Genomic DNA, 25,010 nt, shown 5'->3' with positions numbered 1-25,010 from the left:
ACTAAAGACTTCAAAATGTAAGTCATTTACCCAATTTGTTCCGAAGCACAACGGGCACAGACATGAGATCACAGGCAAAACAAAATATCTGGGAAATCCTCATAATGCCTTACGAGTTATTTCAACCGAATTTTAGTGAGCGTCTTTGACGTGACTATACAAAATAAGGCAAGTTTCTAAATAAATTTTCCATTCAGATGAAAATACAAAAGTACAGAAAATACTCTGCAAATGTCTTAACCTCACTTACACTACTGCAAGCAACAGCAGTACTATTTTACTGCCATGACTGATATGACCAGGATTACAACTGGACAGAATTAGCTGCTTCAAAAGAACTTGGTCCAATATTTACGGATTCCAGATATATAAATATATACATATATATATACATAAATATATATATGTTTATGTATATACAGGCATACATAGTTAAATTATAAACCAATATAACAATGTATATCTACAGAGATTAAACAAAAATTATGAAAGATTATTACTCTTTAAAATTAGAAAAATTATATATGAAAATGCTTCCATACTTAAACCATATAATGGGCCTTTAAGATGAGGATACGTCCTACACCTAGATAATAATACGTAATAATAATAATAATAATGAGAGAGAGAGAGAGAGAGGAGAGAATATGAGAATGAGAGAGAGAGGATAGAATGATAGAGAGAGAGAGAGAGAGAGAGAGAGAGAGAGAGAGAGAATCTGTTGTGATTAAATAATGACAGGTGAGAGAAGCAATCAATGAGCTCACTACCTTACATCCTCTGAAAACTTCTTAACCAGACTAACGCACTCTTCAGACTAATTAACTCAACAGGATAAGGTTTTTTTTTTATTTTTTTATTATCTTTCCATCAGCCATTCTAAGAGGATCCCATGCTCTGCAGGTAAATACAATGAGAATTAACATATTTTGTGAATATAGAAAATTACTTCAAATACTGTATATATCTGTACATAAAAATCTTGGTACCATATAATAACATCTTTTGACTGTTCAAATGTCAAGGTTCAGAAGTATATTTTAAGTACAACGTTTTCAGCAAGGTTGGTTTTACGACTTGACTATTGTTCCATGATATGAAAAACTAACTCTAAAATTATAGGTTCATCCGTTACATTTGCCGCAGCACGATGAATGACAGGGATGAGTTCAGTATCGAGGTCATTCATGCAAGGAGCTGGTAAGCGGCTACCGCTGCTGCCTGCTTCGTAACCAACCTGCAGAAGAAGATGTGCAGATATAGATTATTAACACCATAACATTCAAACATTTTAAACACAGTTTCATCAATGCTTTGATTACAATCCATACAATCAATTATGAATCTTGCTCCAATTCCTCTCTATTATTCATGAACAAATACTTGAGGCCAGCTCTGCCAAGAAGTCTCCATGTGCAACTCATTGGTTTGGTTATACTACTTTATAGGGCATACCCAATAAAAATTACAAACATGTCAAGGGGAACCAGATCTCCACTATTGGCTATTCAGCAATTATGACAGTGAAATGAGGGAGCTGGAAAGGTTGGACAGCAAGATAAAGAGATCCAGAACATTAATGAAAATGGTAGAAGGATCTAAGAACATAAGAGGTACTGGGCAGTAAAAGGTTAAGTGTGGATGCAACCATGGGCTGTAGGGATATTGCAAAAAAACCTAAATAAAGCTTATAGACAGAAATATAAAACTTTAGCCAAAGGCCAAGTACTGGGACCTGTGAGGTCAGAGCACTGAAAATAATGTTGAAACAATTGTTAAGAGTGGGTAATTTGGGGGTTAATTTTGGTGCAACCAGCAAAGACTGAAAATGGTTTTAAAAGGAAGTAGGGCCATTTGGACATCTTCCTCCAACAGTGCCAGACAGAGCATGAATTAAACACTGGTGGGTATTTATCAGGCATATGAATATGCAGAAGTAAAAAAATCAACGCAGAATACAATTCCTTACACTATCCTGATGAATTGTTGAACGCAAACCAAGTCTTGTGTGGCCATTAGCATACATCTCCGCTAAGTGAGGGGTCAGAGCAACACAGAAGGCACGGGCCAGGATCTCCGAGAGTCGGCTCAAGTTGATATCATTACTGTTGTTTGTTTCTCCCTTAAAAAAAATATAAGTTCAATTAAAAGAATGATTCAAATTCATCAAACTAACACAGAAAAATATAACCCTTTAAATTAAAAGTGGAAACCAATTCTTCTAAAATGAGTATTATTTAACTTCAATTTGTTGCATCACAAATTATAAATTTCTCTTACACTTGAAATATTAAAATTAACACATTCTCTTGCCTATGGGCTAAATTCAATTTTTACTATGTAAAAAAAATTTTATCGCCTACAATTAACACAAATAATACTGAAAAATGTCTACCCATCTTAATCACAAGGGACTAAATTACGTATCATCGAATTATAAAACTATTTATCATCAAATTATAAAGACTAACCTCAAGCTCGTTAGTTAACTTTCAATATCTTTTCTGGGCTACTTTACATCACACATATATCCATTACCTGCAGAATGAAGACTTCTGTCCACCTTATCAAGTGAGCATTGCTGACATAGTCCGTTCCCGAGTGTATTTTTACCGATGGTATGCCATCCATCTGTTTTTCATCTACAGCACTTTTGATACTAGAAAAATAAAACCACCACCATATCAATACAAAATATTGGAAAATATTACACACACATTTAGTGCGTGCGTAATACACACGATACACATTTACTAAAACATAACTAGTAAACACTACTTTGTGTATCTCAGTCTCCAATAGTTGGCCTAAAAGGATCAACTCTGCAGTGGGTTATTTCCTTTATGAAACTTTTTTTTTTTAAGCAACTGAACTGTTAACAAATTTTCTATGGAGAATTATTATTTATAAAGCACAAAATTTGAGGATTATAGCTTTCTATCCCTTTAAATAATTACGATTAATATATAGTAAACTAACATGATAATATAGGCTACAATGATGAATCAAGAAACCACCTATCTAAGAGAATCATTCATTTTATTCAGAGCACTCACCCTACGTTGAAATTCTTATCATCGCTAGTCCATCTGATGACAACTACTTCATCAGGTTGCTCTGCTGTTACAGGTCCACATGGGATATCAAACTCTTTCATATTTCGCAGTGCGTCACGCAGTTTGGTCATCATATCTGCAGGTATCTGTCAGAAACAAACATGTACCCTATAATACAAAATTTACTCACTCTCAATTAAGATCTTTTACAACTTTAAGAAAAGTTTTAGATTCCAGTAACATAGCCAAGTAATTTGAACACAACCAAGTAATTTGATTTCAGAACATAAAAATATTAATGGAAAAGTGGAAATAAGATTCCTGAACATTATCTTTATATAACTTAACAGAATAATAACAATTAATATTTACAAAGTCTTCTAAATTATTCAAGAGAAAAATCTAACAAGTCACAATAAATGGAACTGTTATTTTAACCTTTAAGTTGGGACTGTAGTATGTACTGAAGAATTTTGTAAACTTGCCTTTAAATAATTACCCTATCATTATTATGACAGAATTTCTATTCATAGCAGAGATGTGAAATAAGTTCTCTACACACTTTTTCTAATTTATGCCCCTTCTGTCTGAATTTCAATTTGGTCTCAAGTCTTTGTCTATGCAGTTCCCTACTTTTCTCAGAGCATTTTGATTTCCTTTCTTTTGCTCATTCTATATTGACTGACGTACTTTTCAATTACTCCTCGTCCTTTCTCATCAATATTCCAGACCATATCAATCTTTGAGATATGCCTTTCTTATCCACCAGTCTAACCATCTGTCTTCATTTCATCCCTGATATTACTATTTACATACTTTAATATCCCCTTAATATCTTCTCCACAGTCCAGTGTGTCCTCAAGGTGGTAATAATGTCCTACTCCTACTAAGGCTTGTCCTTCCACCCTAAGTTATCGCTCCCCCTCCCTCACATCTCCTTTGGTCTTTCATACACAATTAGGGAACTAAAAATTCCCCTGTCAGTTTATGAAATTAAGCATCTCTTAAAATGCCATGTTACATTCACTACATAGAAATGAATTCATCCCTACAAATTCCATAACATGTAAATGACCACTTTCCTGAATTTACTCTTTATTTCTTCCCTCTTCAGTCACCAGAAGTTTTATTCTACTTACGCTAACTTCCAGTTCTTCCCTCTCTACTCCATTCTTCCATCTTTCAAATAATCAAATAACAATGTGTCATCTGCACATAACATTCCTTGAAACCTCGCCTACTCCATTATACCCCTACTACTGGATTAGTAATTCATCCTGAAACATTACATTTGGAGGCTAAAATCTGTAAGAAAACAAAGATTAAAAAAGTGGAACATGTGCACAAGCATGAGTTTATGAAAAAAATAGTACTAATGTAGATAAATATCAAATTCTTACCTGAACCATAAGGCCATCTTCGACTATAGAAGACTTGGCTGACAACCCTGAAGTAGTTTTCAGTGCACCATTAAAGACGATGAAACTTGCTCCAGTAACTGACAAGGAGAGAGCAGACATAAACAGATGTGCCATTAATAAATACTCAAGTGTTCCTTACCTAATAAGTCTTTTATGTTTCTAAATTACTTTGAATGTTTGTTTTAAGGGAGAAATACAGAACCCTCTGTTCCCAAGTGGCAATCATCCTGAGGGGAGTTTATTCTTCGTGGGACAAGGATTATTAAAATCTCTCCAGGGTTTTCCCCCAAGATTACCATGAAGATACACTTAGGACTGATGAACCCTCTCTTATGGGTTGCTCATGGGATAGCCTTGGTATGAGACTTTAACTAGCTAAAGCTAGTCAGGGAGTCAAGTTCTCAGAGTAAGGTGACATGCTATCCAACTTCACCTGCCTTCACGTCCTAAAGGTTATCCACATCACATTCAATATAACTGTGTTTGATATAAAGGGCCAATTCTGACAAAGAAAGAAGAGACGAAAAGAAGAAAAAGCCTAGCATAATTTTTAAAAATTTAAGAGTACTCTTTTGGGCTCAGTTATGATTCTGATCTGCATAGTTGCTCTTTACTGGAAATACGAAAGAGCTGGGAGTTTGGGGTGGCTGATATTTGGAAAAAACAGAGAACTGGGTTTTAGTGGTCACTTCAGTCAACAACGATCATTTGTTCCATGTGGTTGGAAAAAAAAAAAAATCTTTTGTGCTGGACATCAGCTAAATAAGTTGTTCTCTATATAGGCATTCCCTCAGTTCTGAAAAAAAGGATTCTTGATCATTATCTTTTCCAAATTCATAGCTCAACTGCAGAAGCGTTGGTCCAGCTCTAAACCTCTTCCCTTTTTTTCTACTATGACCTTTGTAGGGTGCCAGATCAGTCTGCTCTTTCCCTCTTATGAAGGCTTAGCTTAATAAGAAAATTAATTTTTTCTTGTGGACTCTTGCCCTTCAGAATGGCCCTGCCATGAAAGGAACAATTTTGCAATACTGTAATGTCATAAACAATTCACTATCAGTGTTTCAACTGAAGAAATTGGACAGGCAGATGGAAAAAGACCATAGTGAAGAAACAAAAGCTGAAGTACTGTGTTGATGGTAGGGGCTGAGGGACACAGCAAAAACCCTTCAGAAATGCCTATAGTGTGGTACATAGAGCACAGTGCAATTGCTAACCCGCTTGGGGTAGGAGAGGTGAAAACTTATGACAAAATTTGAGTATCTAAAATTACTCCTTTCTCCCCTTGGGTACAAATAGACAATACAGGTTAGTGGTATTCAAAGACGAAAGTTAATTTCAACACATAACACTTACCTTTGCGGGGTCGATTGTGGATATTGATAGCCTGAGTAGAATAATGCCCATCATCATTTTCTATAGTCACTAGATGAGAATCAGCTTGAGGACTGAAATTTGCTCCAAGGGCCAGCACATGATCATTGCTGTTGTTCAATGCTTTGGTTACCTGTAAGATAAAATTCACAAACAATTCACTATTTTGAAAAGTGAAATACAGCAAAAGAAATAAATGAAAACAACTAGCAAGAAGCAGTGTGGACAGTCATTTGTGATAATTTAGTCAAGTAAAGAGAATGAAAGATAGATCACTGATAAATTTTTAAATTAAAGACACAAAGGTAAAAGCCACAAGCCTGATATGGGAGGGATCTCCATATCCAGGAGAATGTTACTTATGGTACATTGGGGAGGGGAAAGACATAGTACTAATAACAACACATGGAGGTTTGATTGCTTACAAACTAAAGGGTTTCTGTTATTAGGAAAGGAGATTTAAGTCAGAATGGTACCAGATATGGAAGAAACAGGAGGCAGACCAGGGGGAAGGTCCTAAAACTCAAGAAAAAAGGCATAGATAGAGATTTGCACTGAACAAAAATTTGAGTAAAAAATGGAGAAAAACTACAATTTATTAATGATAATACTGATAAATTTATGCAATTAAAACTGATGATGTTAAAAATGTTTAACAGGTAAGGCAAAAGTAAATTTAAAGGGTAGGAAGTAATTCATACCACCTTCTACAGAACATCGATTTGATCACTTAACAGAGAGGAAAAAACTGACTGTATTACACAGTCTACTATTAGATAAATTCATGTTTTTAAATAAACTAAAAGCCTGATATAGCTGGTTATTTGGAAACACATAATAAATGTAAACATGCAATTTATTTACTTATAGGTAAAATAATAAAAAAATGGCCATATGAATATCAAACCTTTACATACATGAAAAGTCACATTATCATCATTAAGTAATGAGGTATACAATGCCAATTACCTGCTCATATCTGTTCTTAGGGAACAACAGGCTTGTCTTTTTATCTTCCATATGTATAACAAAACCTTCAATAGTGGGGACGGTGTAGGCATAATTACGAAAATCCTGAAACAGACAAAAGGTACAGATACAGCTTGTTGAAAAGTTTTTTAAGAAACTTGGGAATTCTGCTTTTATATCAGATTCCTATACTGTTACACAAATGGTAAACTAAAGTATATCAAGAAAGTATAATCAACATTCTAGAAAACTAAAATGAAGGATAATGTATTGGCACTTATCGAAATGTGAAGAAATACTGCACTACCATTGTCCACATACTCACCACTAGAAGGTTCATGATTGTATGACCTATTTCACAGAACACTGGCTTTCTATTTCTCGTTGAAACTAGAGGGCATGGGTAATACCTGAACTCCGCTCCCATGCGTAACATTAAACGAAGTGGGAATACCTGGAAAATTACTTACAACATAAGTTTATTTCCAAGCTATCTACTATCAATTTACGAAACAAACTCACAGATATCACATCTACTAACAACTAACTATCACCATAATACCAAAATTTACCAAAAGGATTAGCTATTAAGACAATATTATAGCAAAGAAAAGTTACAGAAGGCAGAGTCAACAGAGAAGTAACAAAATAGGAATGTAGAAGAGGTACTGTAAACTCCTCAACATATTTCTGGTTTAATGTGAACTTTGAAAATCCAATTAAAAGGAATACAGTTAAATTTTGGACACTATATCAGCAGTAACAGGTCCTAGTGGAGTGAGAATTTCTTACAGTGCAGATATTAGGCAGCAAATATTCTAAAGTACATCAGGTTACTGCAAAACTTCTAGCTGATCCTTGCTCACATGAAGCAAACTCACTCTAAGCAAATAAAGCCTACAAAATCCATGTCAGCCTCAAATGAATGATAGGACATCTAGTCTCTACTTCTGGCAAGTTTTTACTGATTTTCCTGTTTTTTTATTTATTTTTCTTTAAAGTTACTTTTCATGACTTATGCAATTTTTCATTTACATGATCGAATCTTTTTCTTCTGTTTTTCTGATAATCTTCAATTTTATATCATATTAAACTTTTTACAATTCTCATTCATTAGGATATTTTTCTCTTGTATAAACGATGTTTTAAAATTTTAGTTTGTGTAGGGGCAGTTATACTTAGTGGCCAACCCAGCTCCCCTTTCTCTCTCTCAACAAAGCTGGCAACTAGTAAAATCACAATTTTTGGAAGTAAATTGTATTTTTCCTAACTATACAAACCTGAGGTCCTTTACATAAGGGAATTACTTTTGTTATGTAAAGGACCTCCGGTTTGTATATATTGTGTAGGAACAAATCAAATGTGGTAAATGGTGTAGTGTGGATACTGAATACATTATCAAGGGATTATCATCATCATTACTATAAGGACACAAAGGTGACAAGCAGATATCACTAAATTGAATACCTTAGCCCAGGGAGTCTCCCATTTTTGTATAAGGACGGCAAATATGTACGGAGATGGAGGTAAAACTAAGTTGCGCAGGCACTGGAAGGTAGGTCGGATATACAAAAAGCCTCCATGTTCACGGGAACCAAGGAACCCTTCTGGTTCGGTAAATATTGTATGTCCCATCTCTGTTACCAAATTGCCTGTAAAAGATTATGTACAGTATCAATTTTCATGTCCACAGTGAAGATTTATAACATATCTCTTCCTCAACTGATTGAAACAGTGATTTAACATGTAATTTGTGTAATTTTATTGCATGACAACACACAGTAAATAGTAAATAGTACCATACATATATGAATAGTAGCCTATTACCCCTTTATGCAAACATGAAATTGCATATTTTCAATTTCAATATAAAAGATATCATAACTTTCAACTAAAAAGATTGACAATGCATTAATGGTATGGTAGCGAACAACATACCCTTCACCAGATTTGAAGCAATCTTCAACTACTGAAGAACACCCCCATAACAACCTATAACCTCTACTAACCTTGGTTTGCCTGTTTATACACAGTCTGGAAGAAACCAAAGACATCTCTTGGTGGATGACTCTCGCCTGGTGCCACTTCTAGCAATATCACCATTTCTTCCTGACCCACTGTGCACAAACCTCTGGTGGCAATGTTCCAGACCTCAACACCCACACAACACTCGACTGAAAGGTTATTAGCTTCTTATCAATTTCAGTCAGGATTTATCAAGGAAAGGTATAAGTGGATGAAAAAACCATATTTTATACTGGAAATGAAATCATTAACATGTATATTAAAATAAAATGGCATCAAGGACTATGACTGGTGTGAAACCAGACAGCCTTTACATAATAAAAAGTTAAAAACAAGTAAATAAGCCAACATATCACTGCACAATTTAAGTTTAAGTCCATAGTACTTTAAATATATGAAGTAAAGTCTACCTTGCAATAAAACCTAGAAACCTTTTGATGTGTCCAAAAAAAGTCATTAAATAGAATAGGAAACCTTTCATTTTTACTTAAAAGGACTGCAAGTTTTCCAAGGGCAGCCTAGTATAACTAGAAAAGTACAAGTAAACACTAGATGCAAAAAACTGAGATATTACCTAGCTATAAAGCTCCAATTCTATCATAAACAATTATGGACTTTTTTGTGATTTGTAACCCAACCTTGATATCAAGAAATACATACTAACAATCACTGCAAATAAAGAGGATTAGTGGCCTAGTTTTCTGACGTATATGCAATTCATCACAAAGAACTTGGCAAAGTTGAATTACTGTAAGAGTACTATTAATCTAAGAAACGATGCTTAAAAGAGAATAACCAACAGGAATTTCCTTGTTCGTCTTAGTAAATGGTTCCTGTGTTTTATCAAAGTTTTCAAATATAATTATACTCCACAAATATAAGAGTTGAAAAAACCTGTAATCAACAAATATATGAACTTCATTTTCATTTGGTTATAAAGGCAAGTGCAACAAGATTTAATACACTAAGAAAACCTTGGGGCAACATCATAAATGTCCATTATGACAGTTGTCTACTTGCCTTTCTTCTAAAGTGTGACTACAGTACTCTTTAAAAAATTAATAACAACAGCTGTAATTGAAATAACGCACTAAAGGTACAAATGGCCACAAAAAACTGGAAAACTTACGTTTTACTACTTTGACTAGGACTGTTAGGTTCTTACGCACTGCAAAGACAACAGGAGGACCATCCCCTCTCAACTGCTCCTCCAGTTTCCTACTGTCTGGATTGTCTTCGAAAACATATTCTGAAATGAAAATAAAACACCATCACCAAATGTCCATTTCAAATAGGATAGGCTAAATTAATAATAACTCACAATGCTATGAAAAATTTTGACTTCTTCCAAAACTCATGAAAGGAAATAAGAGGAAGAAGACTGAGAATGTCCACTGGGTAACATGGACCAATGCCATGTAATGTGAAAGAGAGAGAGCGAGAGAGAGAGAGAGAATTCTTATGTCAAATTAAAAAGTACTCTGATGACAGAATTTCAAGTCATCCACAGAATGAGTTCTGCCAATGTAAATACTGTATAGGCATTTCCTAGTACATATTTTCACAGAGCAAACATGATGCAAATAATATTCCAAACCAATAAACGCAACATCAGTAATGAGAAAAGTATTGCTATTGCCAGCAACACTGATTGGAGTAACTGTAAGCAAATTTTAGCTTAACTGAGCCAGAGAGCAATGAAAAAAGTACTAAATATTGCTGCAGTTCAAGCATAAGCAATATGATATTGTTATGATACAATAAAGTTTGTTCATACTTACCTGGCAGATATATATATAGCTGTATTTTCTGAAGTCCGACAGAAATTCAAAAACTTCCGGCACACACAGTGGTCGGCCAGGTGGTTAGTACCCATTCCCGCCGCTGGGAGGCGGGTATCAGAACCAGTCCCATTTTCTATTCATAATTTTTATTTCCACTGTCCCCTGAGGGGAGGTGGGTGGGTACTTAATTAATATATAATCTGACCAGGTAAGTATGAACAAACTTTATTGTATCATAACAATATCATTTTGTTCATGAAACTTACCTGTCAGATATATATATAGCTGAATCCCACCGTTGGAGGTGGGAAGGGACAGAATAGAAGGATTTTGGGAAACAAATGCATGCAGATGATTTACATCTTGGTTCCACCTGTTAGCATTGCTGGCTTCGTGGTTATTGCCACGTAAGTCTGCTTGTGCTACTAGAGTTGCCAGCGAGGTAGAGACCTATATAGCTGGTGCATCCAGATGATCTGTCAACAGGGGCGAGACCACGACGTGACTAGACCATATTGACCATACCATGAGGGCTAAGAAGTAAAATAAAATATATATATAAAAAATATATATCACCACCTGACCAACCTAGCCAAAGTTAAGGTGTGTTAACTAAGGCTTAAGAGTTAAGAAGTCACCGTTGTCGGCGACTCAACTACTAAATTAAGAGCTCTTCCTAACCATTTTCTACAGGATAGGATGAGTGGTACTACTTGCCCCCAAGATTGTGTCTGCCAGACACCGTATGGCCCTAGCGAGCAGCAGATCTCATATGCCATCTTCACATCTCGCAGGGAGTGTGAATTGAACACAGAGTTGCTTCGCTAAAACATGGTACTCAGGATGTTGCTGAGTGCCATGCTCTGTTGAAATGCTTCCGAGGCCGCGCCCTCACCTCGTGAGCATTCAAATCAAAAGATTTCAAATCTTTGTGCCAACACAATGAAGGAGCTTTTTTGAAAGAACTCCTTAACAGTAAAGCCAGGGTGTTCTTCGATATGGGCAAGCCTGGTCTTTTCGGAACACTGCAGATTGTCCGTACGACTTCGACTTTCTTGAGTTTTATGTAGATAAAACTTGAGAGACCTGACAGGGCACAGGACTCTCTGGCTCCTGCTCAATAACTTGTGCCATCCTTGATTCCAAGCTCCTGGCCCAAGAACAAGACGGGTTTCCATTCTTAGGCCACAACGGAAGGCTTAGAGAACGCACCGCCTTGTGTTCTCTAATGCCAAAACTTCTGACGATGGCTGAAAACCTCACAACCCTCTTTGTTGTATCTAGGGTGGTTAGAAAAGGGCCTTCCTGATCACGTGCAAGAAGTTAACAGGTAGGAGATGTTCGAATGCTTTGACATCAAGAACTTCAGATATGTCTAAGTTCCATATTGAAAGCTTCGATCTGGACATGCACAGTCAGTCAGTCTGTACTAAAGTCAGGTGACCGACCAGTTGACCAGTCAGACGCATCAAGGACAGCAAGGCTGTACCCTGAAGACCATAAGGCACTATTCTTCGCTGAAGGATGATGTCTGGACTGCCTGGGCGATTCAAGCTAAGCAAACCTTGGGGTATGAACGCAACCCAACGTCGTTAGCGAATCAACTCCTGAGCCACTCCTGACTCGAGCTTCTGGTGCCAGGAGAAAGGAGCGAGGAGCAAAAAAAGGTGATTCAGTCCCGAAGGACGAATGCCTGACAGTCCAACCTGGTCTCATGTTAAACGATCATCGGGGGTGTGTAACGCAACCGACTTCGTCAACAAGAAACTCAGGGCTACTATGTGTTCTCCTGATCTCGCACGAGTGTCTGACTCCGAGAAAACAGGTGAGACAAAAAGTAGATGGTGAGCGAGTTTCGAGATTCCACAGAACTCAAAGATCGTGAAGGGCTTTGTTGTTTGACAGAAGCAAATCTCTGAGCCCAAAGGCCGTCAACAACATATTTGCGTATTCTTTAATAGTTGTGACTGCCAGCTTATCCCATTCTTCAAACGGAAAGGGAAGACGGCAATCTTATGCTGTCAACATCTCGATAGTCTGAACGTAGTCAGACTCAGAGCGGAGAGGTTATAGGTACCTTTCGTGTTAAAGTAGACCGACTCTCTCGGAAAGGTCCTTGGGAAGGACGTGACCTCTGTGAATCTAGGATCTTGAAGGCCAACATGGGGGCGATTAGCGTCATTGTCCCGCTCCCTGTGATGGTATAAATCATCTTATTACATTTCCTAAGCGTTTGAAAAAGGGGACAAAAGAGGGACTAAACATCCATCCCTGTTCAATATCATAGCGAAGAGATGTATGAAAGAACGTCCCTAAAGTCTCCATGACTCTCAACATACTTCTAAAGAAAGATTCCACTCGGGAAAGATTCCAGTAGTTGCTGCCGTTCGATCGAGACGATTCGTACGGACTTTTGCAATCCTGTAACGAACCTCTAGAGGATCGTTACATTCTACGTCTGTTGTTATAATAGGCTCTTTCTCGTAAACCCGAACAGGGACCGAGAGAAGATACCTCCTAAGATATAGAGAGCTGTGGAAGATCAGAGTTGATATGGACCACTGGTTCCAAAAACTCGTTTCCAGGACTGAGGGACGACAGAATTGCTTCCACTTCTTTCAGATTATGATCCAGGACATCTGAAACCCTCTCCAGATGTCCCGGCACCTTCCTTTCTATCACCTTCAAGTGATACTTAACGCACCGAGAGATGTTCAGAATCATTCCTAGATCTTTAATAAAATTTCAGTTTCCCGGTAGGAAAAACTGTAGAGGTCTGAATTGCAGTCTATTCAGGGAAACAAACTTCTTTAGGAAGGAATGGTCCCCAGCAAGCTCATCCATTCCCTCACACAGTAATGTTTACTTCCCTAAAAAGGCTGCGCTTTGCCTAAGCAGGAGAGCATATAATAGTGAAAATGTTGCGGTAGAACGCGTAGTCTATTACCGTGCGGTAACGAGCACCGAAAGGAGTAAGAGATATCTCTGAGAACATAGTAAGGCAAAACGAATGCAATGTTTATTCATTCATGTAAGAAATCCCCTCAATCTTAGGCTAAAGTCCGTGATTGTAGGGCAGCAGATACAGTTAGTCAGTCAATCCCGCAGGAGAGAGAGAGAGTAACTGCCAGCACAGAGATACGGTTAGTCAGTCAATCCCACAGGAGAGAGAGACGTAACCTACAGCGCATGACAGCGAACGAGCTGGTACTGCCTCGTTTGGACTGGACTGGCGGAGAGGACAGTGACAGCAGCAGCTTACGATCGTCGTCTCTTAACTTTATGCCTGGGTTGCCAGCTACCCTATTCTACGAAGAAATAGGTCCGTAATTTTTAGCATAAAGAGACTCTCAAGCTGGTATATTTAAGCCAAAACAGAAAACGCTAAATATATAGATGCGTTTGTGTCGACATAACACTACCATACAACGGTAAAAGATAAATCGGAAACTCCTGGAAGGCTGCAGGGAGTAACGATTAAATGTCCTTAAATTAATAGACAATAGACCTCTAGGTTGCCATCCGAAGAGGTAACTACAGCAAGCGTATATGACTTGAACCAACCAGTAGTAAAATAACGCAAGGCAAAATATGATATTATATTGCAATAAAGTTTTTTCATACTTACCTGGCAGACATATATACTATAGCTGAATTCGGAAATACAGCTACATACATATCTGACAGGCAAGTTTCATAAACAAAACTCAAGAGAATTGAAGCGGACAGCTCAAGCTTCTTATGTTATTGGACATAAGCGTTCATTGACGTAGTCTACAAGTCTATTTCTTGTACGAGTCTGCGAATGATGAATGAGAGCTCTTCCGAATCTTGTCAATAAGAGCTTATCCGCTTACGCAATATAAAGTTAATGAGAAGTTTGTCAATGAGAACTAACCCATTTACGGGACAAAGAGATAATTTGTCAATGAGGGATACCCACTTACTTGACAAAACGATAGTATATTGTCAATGGGGAAATTCACTGAATTGACAAAACGCAATCCAGGAAGTCGAGCATGTTTTATTTTCGATTCCCGTCTCAAACGAGGAAGGGGCAAGAATCCTGTTAAGAGACGGCTTACGACAGGTAGAACGACGATGTTCAATTCGGCAGCGTAGTCCCGACTAGGAACTAACAAAATCTATCATCTGAAAAGCCCTTTCAGATGGGCTAAAAAGCTTGCAAAATTATCCTGGGAAGAGGAAGAAACTCTCCAACCAGCTTCCTCTCCCGTATCAAAATTTATTGGCAGTATGGCAAAGGAAGTCCTGTCTTGCGCTTTCCTCCTTTTGATGAGTGCCTTTGCAAGAATCCTACTGAACGTTGCCGAGAGTCCTGACGTGCAGGACGTCGAGCTTTTACATAACCCATAGCTGCCTTACCGCAAAGTCTTGACTGCGGTAGAGCAAAAGAGATCTTTCCTTGAGCTTTCCATAACTCCATCCAATCCTGGACTTTACGAAAAGCAATATTACTGACAAAGACCTCTATAATTCACGAAACCCGTGGTTATCTTGCTGGGTTTCGAAAAAGAAGTTGCCTTTTCACTTTAAGCTTCCTCCGAAGCACTGCTTACTTCACATTCTTCGCAGGCGATGTAGAAGGGATCACCGAAGTTAGGTAAAAAATCTTTAGGCCCAAATCAGCTTGAAGACTTCAACAGAAACGTTCAGCCAGGCGACACACCTGGCGTGCGCGCTCGGCGTCCACTGACTAGCAGCGAGCACGCTCGGCGTCCACTGGCGAGCAGCGAGCACTCTCGGCGCGCCCGCTCGGCGTCCACTGGCGAGCAGCGAGCACTCTCAGCGCGCCGCTCGCGCTCGTATCCACTGGCGTGCGCTCGGTGGCCTCGGCGTCTACTGGTGCGCGCTTGGCGTGCACCCGCCGCGCGCGCCTGGCGTCCATCCGAACGTCCCGTCCAAGCCGAGCGTCAAAAAAAAAGCGTGCAGAAAAGCGTCACGCTCCTGACAGGCGTCAATGCAAGCGAAACTGCCTTCAGGGAAGAGCATTAGACATCTCAGAGAGAAAACCGACTGCACGAAGCAGTCTCAGGTGAAGGGTTGACGTGTGAGAATACGCGGGGCGAGGGCAACGCCTTCTTATCTCACAGCAACAAAAGCTAGGACGTCCGCGCTCAAAAAGCGTCCTGCTAATATGACTTGCTTTCCCTTTTCTCGGTGGAAAGACGTACACGAGTTCAGGCGACGTTCGCCTTCTTACTTCTCACTGCAACGCATGACGAGAGAGAGAGAGAGAGAGGACGTGAAACGTCCTCTTCTATAAAGCTTCTATTTAGAGGGCGCGAGTCCTTCCGAAAGCTCCAAACCCTGCGCAGGGAGGACGCTTCGGAGGACGAGAAGCAATCCTTCAGGATTCGTGCACGCACTTTGGCAGCCTGGGAGTAACTTCAGGTCTGCCGAAGGTACATCAGATCGGTGGGAGTTCCTCGTAACCCTCCTTCGGCTTTCGACATGCTCTCTCCCTGTTCCTGGGAGTCAAGCAGAGGTCCCGGCCTAGAGGCGAAATAAGGCCGATCTGACGCACCCTCCACTACATAAGGGGCACTGTCACTGCACTTAGCCACTTCACTTTTGCTCTCCAAAGCCAGCACTTTCGATTCTAAGTTACGAATCGATAGAGTATCAGAGAAAGGTCAATACCCTCTACAGAAACTGTTTAGGGCCCGAAGGCAACATTACAGGGTTAGGAGTAACAACTACAGAAGTAGCACTTTTCACCACAATGATAGGAGAGCGAGCACCTTAGATTCCAAGATACAGATGGAATCTATAACGTAAAGGGCATTACCTCACGAGACATATTTATAGCCCGTAGGCCATACTACAGGGTTAGGCAAAATAGTCTACACTAGGTTAGCCTACCCTGACTTTGTTTACTGATTAATTGCGTACATATGAATCATACTTCTTCCTTACGGAATTAGACAAAGTCTCACACTCCTTACATGACAAATCTCAACAAAGAAGCAAGACACATAGCCCTCGTGCATATCGAGTGCGGAACTACCGAAGCTTTCGGTAGCCACACCCTATCTTAGCAGACAACACCCTCTGAAACTAGCCTAACTAGATTCAGATATACAAAAATGAATCATATTCAAAACAATTTAAGATAGCGTATGCCTAGCCACAAATCCAAGTCAATAAATCAAAAGACAATTAGGATATTTAGCGGCCATGAAGTTTCCAAAATCCTAAGACGGAGGTACTGAAAACAGGTGTTTCCAGCACCGGCGACAGAAAAATTATGAATAGAAAATGGGACTGGTTCCTGATACCCGCCTCCCAGCGGCGGGAATGGGTACTAACCACCTGGCCGACCACTGTGTGTGCCGGAAGTTTTTGAATTTCTGTCGGACTTCAGAAAATACAGCTATATATATATCTGACAGGTAAGTTTCATGAACAAAATATAAATGTAAAGCAGAAGTTGTGGAGAAGGAATACTGAAATTACCCATTTCTACAAAACAAAACACAATAATGATGTCAAAAACTACTTGAATAATGGGACAAAAGACATGATATTAATTATACCATACCACCACTTAATGTAAGAAAGGACTATTATGTAAACCAAACAGTGGTAACATATATTAAGAGAAAGAATCTCTATGATATCAATTGTACGGTAACAAAAAATAATATACAGCCTGAAATAACATACATACAATTTTAAAAGACAATATGATGTGTTTCCATTATACAGGAGAAACCCTGAAAAAACAATGAATAAATTTATATTCTGAAAAGATCAACTCAAGTGCTGTGAATTACTCCTAACAGATTTCCTAACATGCAAATCTAGTAAAGCTGACAATATTTACTTCCAATTACTCTGTATTTTCACTAAAGCCTACATTCACTTTCAACTAAATTTTCTTTCCTTTGTGAATGCTAATTGCCCAGCCAATGCACAAGTGTATGCTAAAACAAATCACATCATTCACAGGCATTGTCCATGCAATCTTAATATCAAGATGGAAAAACTAAAACCATTCTGTTTTATATACCATCCTTTTTTCTTCAGGTTAAATAAATAAAAAGTAGTAACCTAGATCTAAAGACCTTACTTGATGAATAAGTTACAGACAACAAGGTGGATGTACAGTTTATGTCCAACCACCTTAAGGATTTTCACAATATAAATAATTCTGTAAGGAGAAAACGATCTTTTCAGTTCGTGTAACCTTACTACCAGTGAAAAAGGGTAGGGTAAAGTCACACCAAGGTAAAAGATGAAATTCATTTCAAATATTGGTTGTGGGGAACACAAAAGCTTTAGCTAATGCGTTCCTGTTATCAAGTCAGCAGCAACTTCACCCAATATGGGTGCTCTTTCTCAACAATCAGATGGTGAATGGATAGAGAATAAGAACTCACTTAGCTGTCAAAAATTTAACAACAACTTTTCCACTATCTTCCAGTTTCCTCTTCTACATTCTCTTTTCCTTTCTTAAAATGAAAATAATTTACTTGGATACACTTTTCCTAATACAGCGCCAAGCTAGCTTTTCCTCTTGAGGACTCCACTGTGTACATATTTCTTAATTCCTTTTCAGTTCATCCTCACTATATCAGTCGTCATTACCACCTCTACAGATGAGAGAGTGCACCTTCTTTTGCTTCTTTGTACCTTTGCCCATAACTCCACTTTGGTAAAATACAAGTGATTTTATAGTCTTGAATTGTAAATACTTTATTCAAAGAAATTATAACTCTGACAGAGAGAGAGAGAGAGAGAGAGAGAGAGAGAGAGAGAGAGAGAGAGAGAGAGAGAGAGAGAGAGAGAGAGAGAGAGAGAGAATGTAACTGGGTTATATGGTAATTCAGATTATTTTATTGAAAGTTCGATGGAATACTCCCAGATACAAATAATTATAAACTACCTTGCTTTTACAGCTGTTGCTCTGTGGTCAAGAGCCCTTTCCTTTAGATAATTTTTGAGCTTAAAATATATTTCAGAAAATCTGATGGACTTTTTAACTGTTAAATCTACCACTAAAAACCGCAGATGGAATGCTCACAATGAAAAAAAAGAAAGAGAAGAACAAGAGGGATTCAAGAATCATATAATGCATCCAATCTTAAACATTCTTCAACTTCTAAAAGTTCAAGTCCTAAGAAAAAATTTTTCATAACATTTAAGCCTGATGAAAAGGTCTAATCTTGGCTCTATTTACAAGTTTACCTTCTAAGCAAATACAAAAAATTAAAATAAAAAACTCATCTCATCATTTTGAGGACATATCATTACCTGTAAATAACAGGATATAGTCAGTTTAACTCCTGCATGGAACTGGACCAACATTTTCAATTTGAAATTTTCTATATTTCAAACATTATATTCGCATACTTCTACAACTTCACTCACAAATTAAACCTCAAGTGACTTAAAAAAGCTACTGAACATAACTACTACCCAAGGATTCAGTTTGAAAACTGGGCTCAAAAGTATAAGTTTACTTGAAATTCCACGTTAAAAAAAATCCCAATGGGTATTGCCAAATGTTATCTCGCTACAATAACACTATGGCTTCTATTAAATGACAGCACAGTTGTACCATTGCTGTTTTTGAACTTAAGAGTGCTATTGCGACCCGAGCAGCAAATGTCACAATGAGGCCGAGAAAGTAGCGTGAGTTAATGAGTAACACAAAAACAGCAACGTATCCCACCCACCTCCGGAGTTGGGGGCTTTCACAACAACAGGGGGAAGACCAGCCCCAGGAGGAATCAAGCATCGATCAGGGGGAAGGGATCGCAGTAACCCTCCTGGACCACGAGCATCCTCACCACCACTACTGCCTGCAACATGCCCACACATACTGCAAATTACCCTACAGTGATCTGAGAAGTGGTTGTTCCTCTTCTGTGGTAGTGAAGCTCAAGCAAACTTAAAGACTTAAAGCAAAAGGAAGCTCTTCAATTTTGAATACAGACTATGGAACTTGCTTACTGTGTTAAAAACTAGTATATATCTCTTCTGTTACATTATGCATATTTACATAATCAAGGAAATCATTCAAGCAATATGGCACCTACTGCAAAAGCCTCTGACATCTAATAAAATGTGAAAAGAATTTATACGATGCTTCTTACTATTATAAACAATTGAAAATATGAGTCTTGAAATATGCAGTGAAGCAAGATTAGAACTATGGATTTTTATCAGAAACACGAGTCTCCAAATCTGCTCTGATAAAACTAATAACTATATATAACATTAACTCATGTTATTTCATTATATACTTTATATGGAAAACACATTGCTGTCCTTCTCTAAATTATAGCCCAAATGATATCTTCATTTTTCTTCAGTCCTTAAAACAATTTAGTTTAAAATCTTTTCCTTTCTAAAATTTAGTTTTAACTCTGAGTAAATAACACCAGATTTGTAATCTCAATTTTTTAGGGGTTGAAAAACTTTTACAATTTAAGTTAAAAAAAATTTCTACTTCTGTGGTATCCAATTAAAATAAGGAAGAACTCTATCTGGTATTATTATAGTTATGTACTATAAAAAAATTAATCATAGAAAACTAAATGAACCTAGCTCTCTAACATACATTGTTTGGTTGAGTTAAACCAGCCTCCCTGACAAAATTATTACAAGGACTTGGCCAAATGCCCAGAATAACACTTCATACACCAGTTCAAAGTTGAAGCCATCATCATGCATGGTTCCTTAATATCTAAGACAACAGAAGATATGAAGTATAAAAGATGGGCAAGGGTTTATCACTTTAAATACCTAAACACTACCCATTGAAGGAGGAAATATGAAATTTCATAGGCAATCTATAGTTCAACAAAAACTTGACTTATTTACAATATATACAAATTCAAGAATACTCTCAGTATTCAGTATAGTAGGGTGTAAGGAAGACCCTATGAATCAAAGTACAGTATCAAATTAAGCATACCTTAGTTTAACCATACCTCTGAGCTGATTAACAGCTCTCCTAGGGTTGGCCCAAAAAAATAATATTTTTTTTATGTGGTTCAGAACCAATTGGTTACTTAGCGGAGAGATCTAAAGCTTATTGTGGGATCTGAACCACATTACATTGAGAAATGAATTCCTAATCACCAGAAATAAATTCCTCTGGTTCCACATTGGGAGCAGCGGGGAGCAAACTCAGGCTACCAGATTGACAGGAGAGTACACAACCCAAAAGAACAATATTAAAGAATATAAAGTACAGAAAGGAAAAGAAGGCTTCTGCTATTTTTATGACCAAATTATATCTCAATGAGAACACAGGGTTACATTTCTTGACTCTGACAGGTCTCTCCTATAGAATTTGTTCTTGAATAGAAATGGAAAAATAAAGTAAAGTGAATTGACCAACTAGGTGAGAATAAAGAGGCGCTGAGAAACTTAGTGATGTCTACGATGTGCCAAAGGCACATAGTAATGGTAATCTATTTCCTAAGGGGAGTAAAAAATGGAAAACAACTCTGGAGAAAGGAACATCTGTGAACTTCTCTGATAACAGTATGCCTTGTGTGCTCAATTGAATCATATTTAAGAAATCATTCAATAAGGTGATACAACTTCATTGGAGAATTTGCTACACAGGCTCTCCAGCATACAATGTACCATTATGAACATTTCTGATGGATATCACCTATAGCAACTAAGAATATGGAGGTTGCTTAAGTTGGAAGGTAAATCCCGATGTGTGTAAAAACAAACAACTGAAGGCAATTACCTACTATTCAAAGAAGATACAGAACTACCCAAAACTGACCACAAAAAGCTAGATTCCATCAAAAGACCTCATACCAATAAACTACAACATACTTTTCAAGATACCAGGCATATTTGTATTACTTGCAACCATGCAAATACTTCATTCAAGTGACTCCATGCTCAAGTTATTCATAAAATCTGTTTCTTTAGTCTTTCTGATTACATATAGGTGGCCAACTAGCAAAATGAGGTCCTTAAAACAAAACTCATAGAAATCCAAAAAAGTATTCCTTCTAATTCACCATCAGCTGAAATTTTTAGGTGGCATACACAGAAAGGACCACACAGGATTTGTTATGTAATTTTGCTGTCAATATTTCTAGATAAACATCGCAACTTCGCATCTGAGTTCCAGCCATATAACACAATATTTTAAAGTTTAGTTTGGTAGTTGTTCTATTCTTTATTTTCAAAATTATTCTGTAATAAGTCTTGTATAAGTGCTAGGATAACATGATATAAATAAATCTAGTAAAAAACCACATTTATGCACAACAATAAAAGCAAACTATCACTAAAGACAAGCATTTACACAGATTCACATTTTCAAGTCTTCAGTTTATTGGTTAAAAACTTCTTACTTCTGTTTATAGCTTACCACAAGTTGGGTACAAAAACAATGAGCTGGTATCTCACTGAAACTAGCAAGTTATAAGTCAAGCTAAGAGATATTCCACTTAAGAGATCCTATTTGACTTACAGAAAAAGCTCACTTCTTGAACAAACCATATCACTCATAGGGGTTACAGGCAGGTATGTTTAAAAAACCAAAGGGATTGCTGCTACTCAAAACAATTCATGATTATATGTATTCACATATAACTTTCCGTCACACAATCCAAGAGGTTGGATTGAAACAGGCTGAACCAAATCAACACAGCTTCAAACTAGGAATAGTGTGGTAGTTTGGGTGGCTTATCACAAATATCATAGAACTGCATTTTGTTGTAATTTGTTTGCAGTAATGATGCCAAAACACCAAATCCCACAAATACCAATGGACGTCTACTTTTACTGACATAATTGTAACTCTTTTTACCAGATGGATACATATTTGAATATTCTATATGTAGCAGTATTGCTTCACATCACTGACAAAGAGGGAAGATACCCGTTTACCATAAGGGCATCCAGACACTTAAGGGGGGAGGGGGAAATGGTCACAAGAGGGTTCTTGCAAGTGTCACTGGTCGCTAGACCCTTTATTCCTTAAGACATCAGTAATACTTAAAGCTACTGACAACAGAATATGAAAGACCAGTAATTCAGAAGCTTTCCCAAAGTATAGACCATTGACTTAAGGTCTCCAAGCATAAAGCTACTCTTATCCTAGGGTAACTGATGCTGTTCTGGAGATAGTCGTCATAATGTGGCCTGTGAAACACAGCAGACCAAAGCCTGGGATGTCTTGCTAACCCCCAACTACAACCTGCTTGTTTTAAGAGCTTTTTGGAAAATGTTTGTTTATCCGAAGCAGTTACTAATGCATTACCAAAACCAACAGTTGTAATGTTTATTGACCTGTTCAGGTTCCTTTTCCCTCCTTTAACCTTCTCATGCTTTTTCCCAATACCTAACTCTAGTTCTACCTTTTCAAGATAAGAAAATTGGCATACCCTCCATACAAGAAAGGTATTTCTAAAAAAGGGAGAAATTTGGTATTTCCTCCAAGCAGTTTTATATAATAATTCAGATGTCTATACAGGACATTCATCTTGTAAGTCTGAAGTTGTTCATACATTTACATTCCTCCACATACAAATGGCAGAAGAATAAAAAGTTCCTTGGCATCCCTGAGCTAAAAGTGAACCAATTTACAAATTTTTCAAAAGTTTTTGGGGCTAATCCATACCAAATTACCTTGCCTACAATAATGTTTGTCCAAAAAATTTTTATGGAAATTCTAGATAAATTTAAAATATGTTACTACATATAATAAACTGAGGTTCAACTACCATACAAAAATCAAATGCTCTCTACTTCAATATGTTATTCATAAAAATTCCTACTGTGCACATCTAATTCTTTTTGTAGCCAATGACAGTAAATCAGTTGAAGTGAAATACTTTTATCCACCTTAAGTTCCCAACCAAATTTATTGTAAGTTGGTTATCATAATTCCCTTTAAGCTTGCTATTTTCCTTACTAGTGTAACTAAATTGAGTTTAGTCTCGGTTTACTTTTTTGCAAAATAGGTAGACTTTACAAACCTTATCGTCCAGGTCCTTACCTGCTAACCTGTCTGAACTTACATTCCATGAGATTAAACTACACATAGTCCATGTAAGGAAGGTTAGTCAACAAAATAGACCACTACAACACAAGGCAGATGTTGGCAGATTCCAAATCCCAATATGGCACACAACTGACATAATGCGTTTCAGTTGCTTTTTGTACAATGTATAGGGGGGGGGTGTTATCACCACATTCAGCTATCACTTTTCTTACAGGCCTCATTATGACACACTGCTCTATGTATCAACCTACCATGGTACATTTCAAGTTTCAGTATACGGTATATACTTTCTCAAACCCTTCACTTGTCCAAGATCAGACCTGACAAGTACTTATAAACTTGTGGTGTACTTAAATACATCAAAACCACAAATAACGACTAACAAAATCAATCAGTTTATCATGAAAAATGAGTACAAAGCTAGTCACCTTCAGCCAACCTAATTCCAAGGTATATGACCTTTAAAATCTCACTTCCAATCGGAGGCAACATCACTAGATTTGAAGTTCAATTTAAATTTAATGGCATTATCAATCAAACTGCATTGAATACAGAAGTGTACATAAAACCTCCAACTGCCTATTTTGATTGACAGATTAAACCACATAATTTAAAGGAATATAAAAATATTGACATGGAAAATTAAGGTAAAAACATTAGAGTATAATAAATCACCAGACCACTCAATTTGCTTATTACAATATGAGACTTCTCTTACTATTTCCCCAAATGACAATATACTACAGCAATTTTGCTTCTCCATACTTTTCAGTTTGTGTAATGTTTTCCACAGTGATCTCAAATAAGGAGAATAGTAAAGAAAGGCAGTAAGAACAATTAATTTCAAAAATTAAATTCGAGAATCTATAGTATTCAGAAAGTTATAACAATGTCACCTGCAACCAATAATGATTGTGTTCACAGAATTTTGTTTTTTTATTTGCAACCTATAAAATTAGTAGAATCCAGCAAAGAAAGAGTAAAGCACTACAAAGGATAACTATTACTAGTTACCAACGAAAAATCTAATCTACTGGAAACAAAAATGCAAAGCAGACTAAGGTCAGCAAAACAACAGTCACATTCCACAAGCGCATGCCATGCAAAATGTGCTCATGATATTGATTTATAGGAGACCAGATTCCTAACCTAATGTAATGCAGTTCAGTGGGTTCCCATATTCATAAAATTAAAAGTTGCAGCACTGATGCCTCCTAACTCTTTACAGAAGAGACGATGCGAAAATGGCAAGTCAAGACCACACCCCAAGCTTGTTTCTCTATACATATAAATAATTTTCCAAGGTTGCATAGATTAGCATATGCACTAATGCTATTACTGATGTTTCAGGTGTGTAAATCAAATG

General features: G+C 37.3%; 1 protein-coding gene across 6 annotated transcripts in view; it reads right to left on the bottom strand.

Moving 5' to 3' along the window:
- Positions 1 to 668: 668 nt before the first annotated feature.
- Positions 669 to 25,010, bottom strand: part of LOC135214317 (uncharacterized) — a 40,048-nt gene continuing 15,706 nt past the window's right edge. For 4 of the 6 annotated variants that reach the window (XM_064248493.1, XM_064248495.1, XM_064248491.1 and 1 more), the window contains 12 exons: positions 19,332 to 19,457; positions 9,972 to 10,091; positions 8,827 to 8,991; positions 8,285 to 8,469; positions 7,143 to 7,271; positions 6,818 to 6,922; positions 5,831 to 5,981; positions 4,457 to 4,554; positions 3,057 to 3,202; positions 2,539 to 2,659; positions 1,970 to 2,122; positions 669 to 1,237 (listed from right to left, as the gene is read on the bottom strand). In XM_064248493.1, the coding sequence (XP_064104563.1) occupies positions 1,082 to 1,237; positions 1,970 to 2,122; positions 2,539 to 2,659; positions 3,057 to 3,202; positions 4,457 to 4,554; positions 5,831 to 5,981; positions 6,818 to 6,922; positions 7,143 to 7,271; positions 8,285 to 8,469; positions 8,827 to 8,991; positions 9,972 to 10,091; positions 19,332 to 19,457 (1,655 nt within the window). In that variant the 3' untranslated portion in view covers positions 669 to 1,081. The remainder of the gene's footprint in view (positions 1,238 to 1,969; positions 2,123 to 2,538; positions 2,660 to 3,056; positions 3,203 to 4,456; positions 4,555 to 5,830; positions 5,982 to 6,817; positions 6,923 to 7,142; positions 7,272 to 8,284; positions 8,470 to 8,826; positions 8,992 to 9,971; positions 10,092 to 19,331; positions 19,458 to 25,010) is intronic. The other 2 variants (XM_064248496.1, XM_064248494.1) reach the window with 1 other exon arrangement.

This window comes from Macrobrachium nipponense, chromosome 45, assembly GCF_015104395.2.
Source record: "Macrobrachium nipponense isolate FS-2020 chromosome 45, ASM1510439v2, whole genome shotgun sequence".
Lineage (NCBI taxonomy): Eukaryota > Metazoa > Arthropoda > Malacostraca > Decapoda > Palaemonidae > Macrobrachium > Macrobrachium nipponense.
This window is presented reverse-complemented; position numbering and strand designations above follow the sequence as displayed.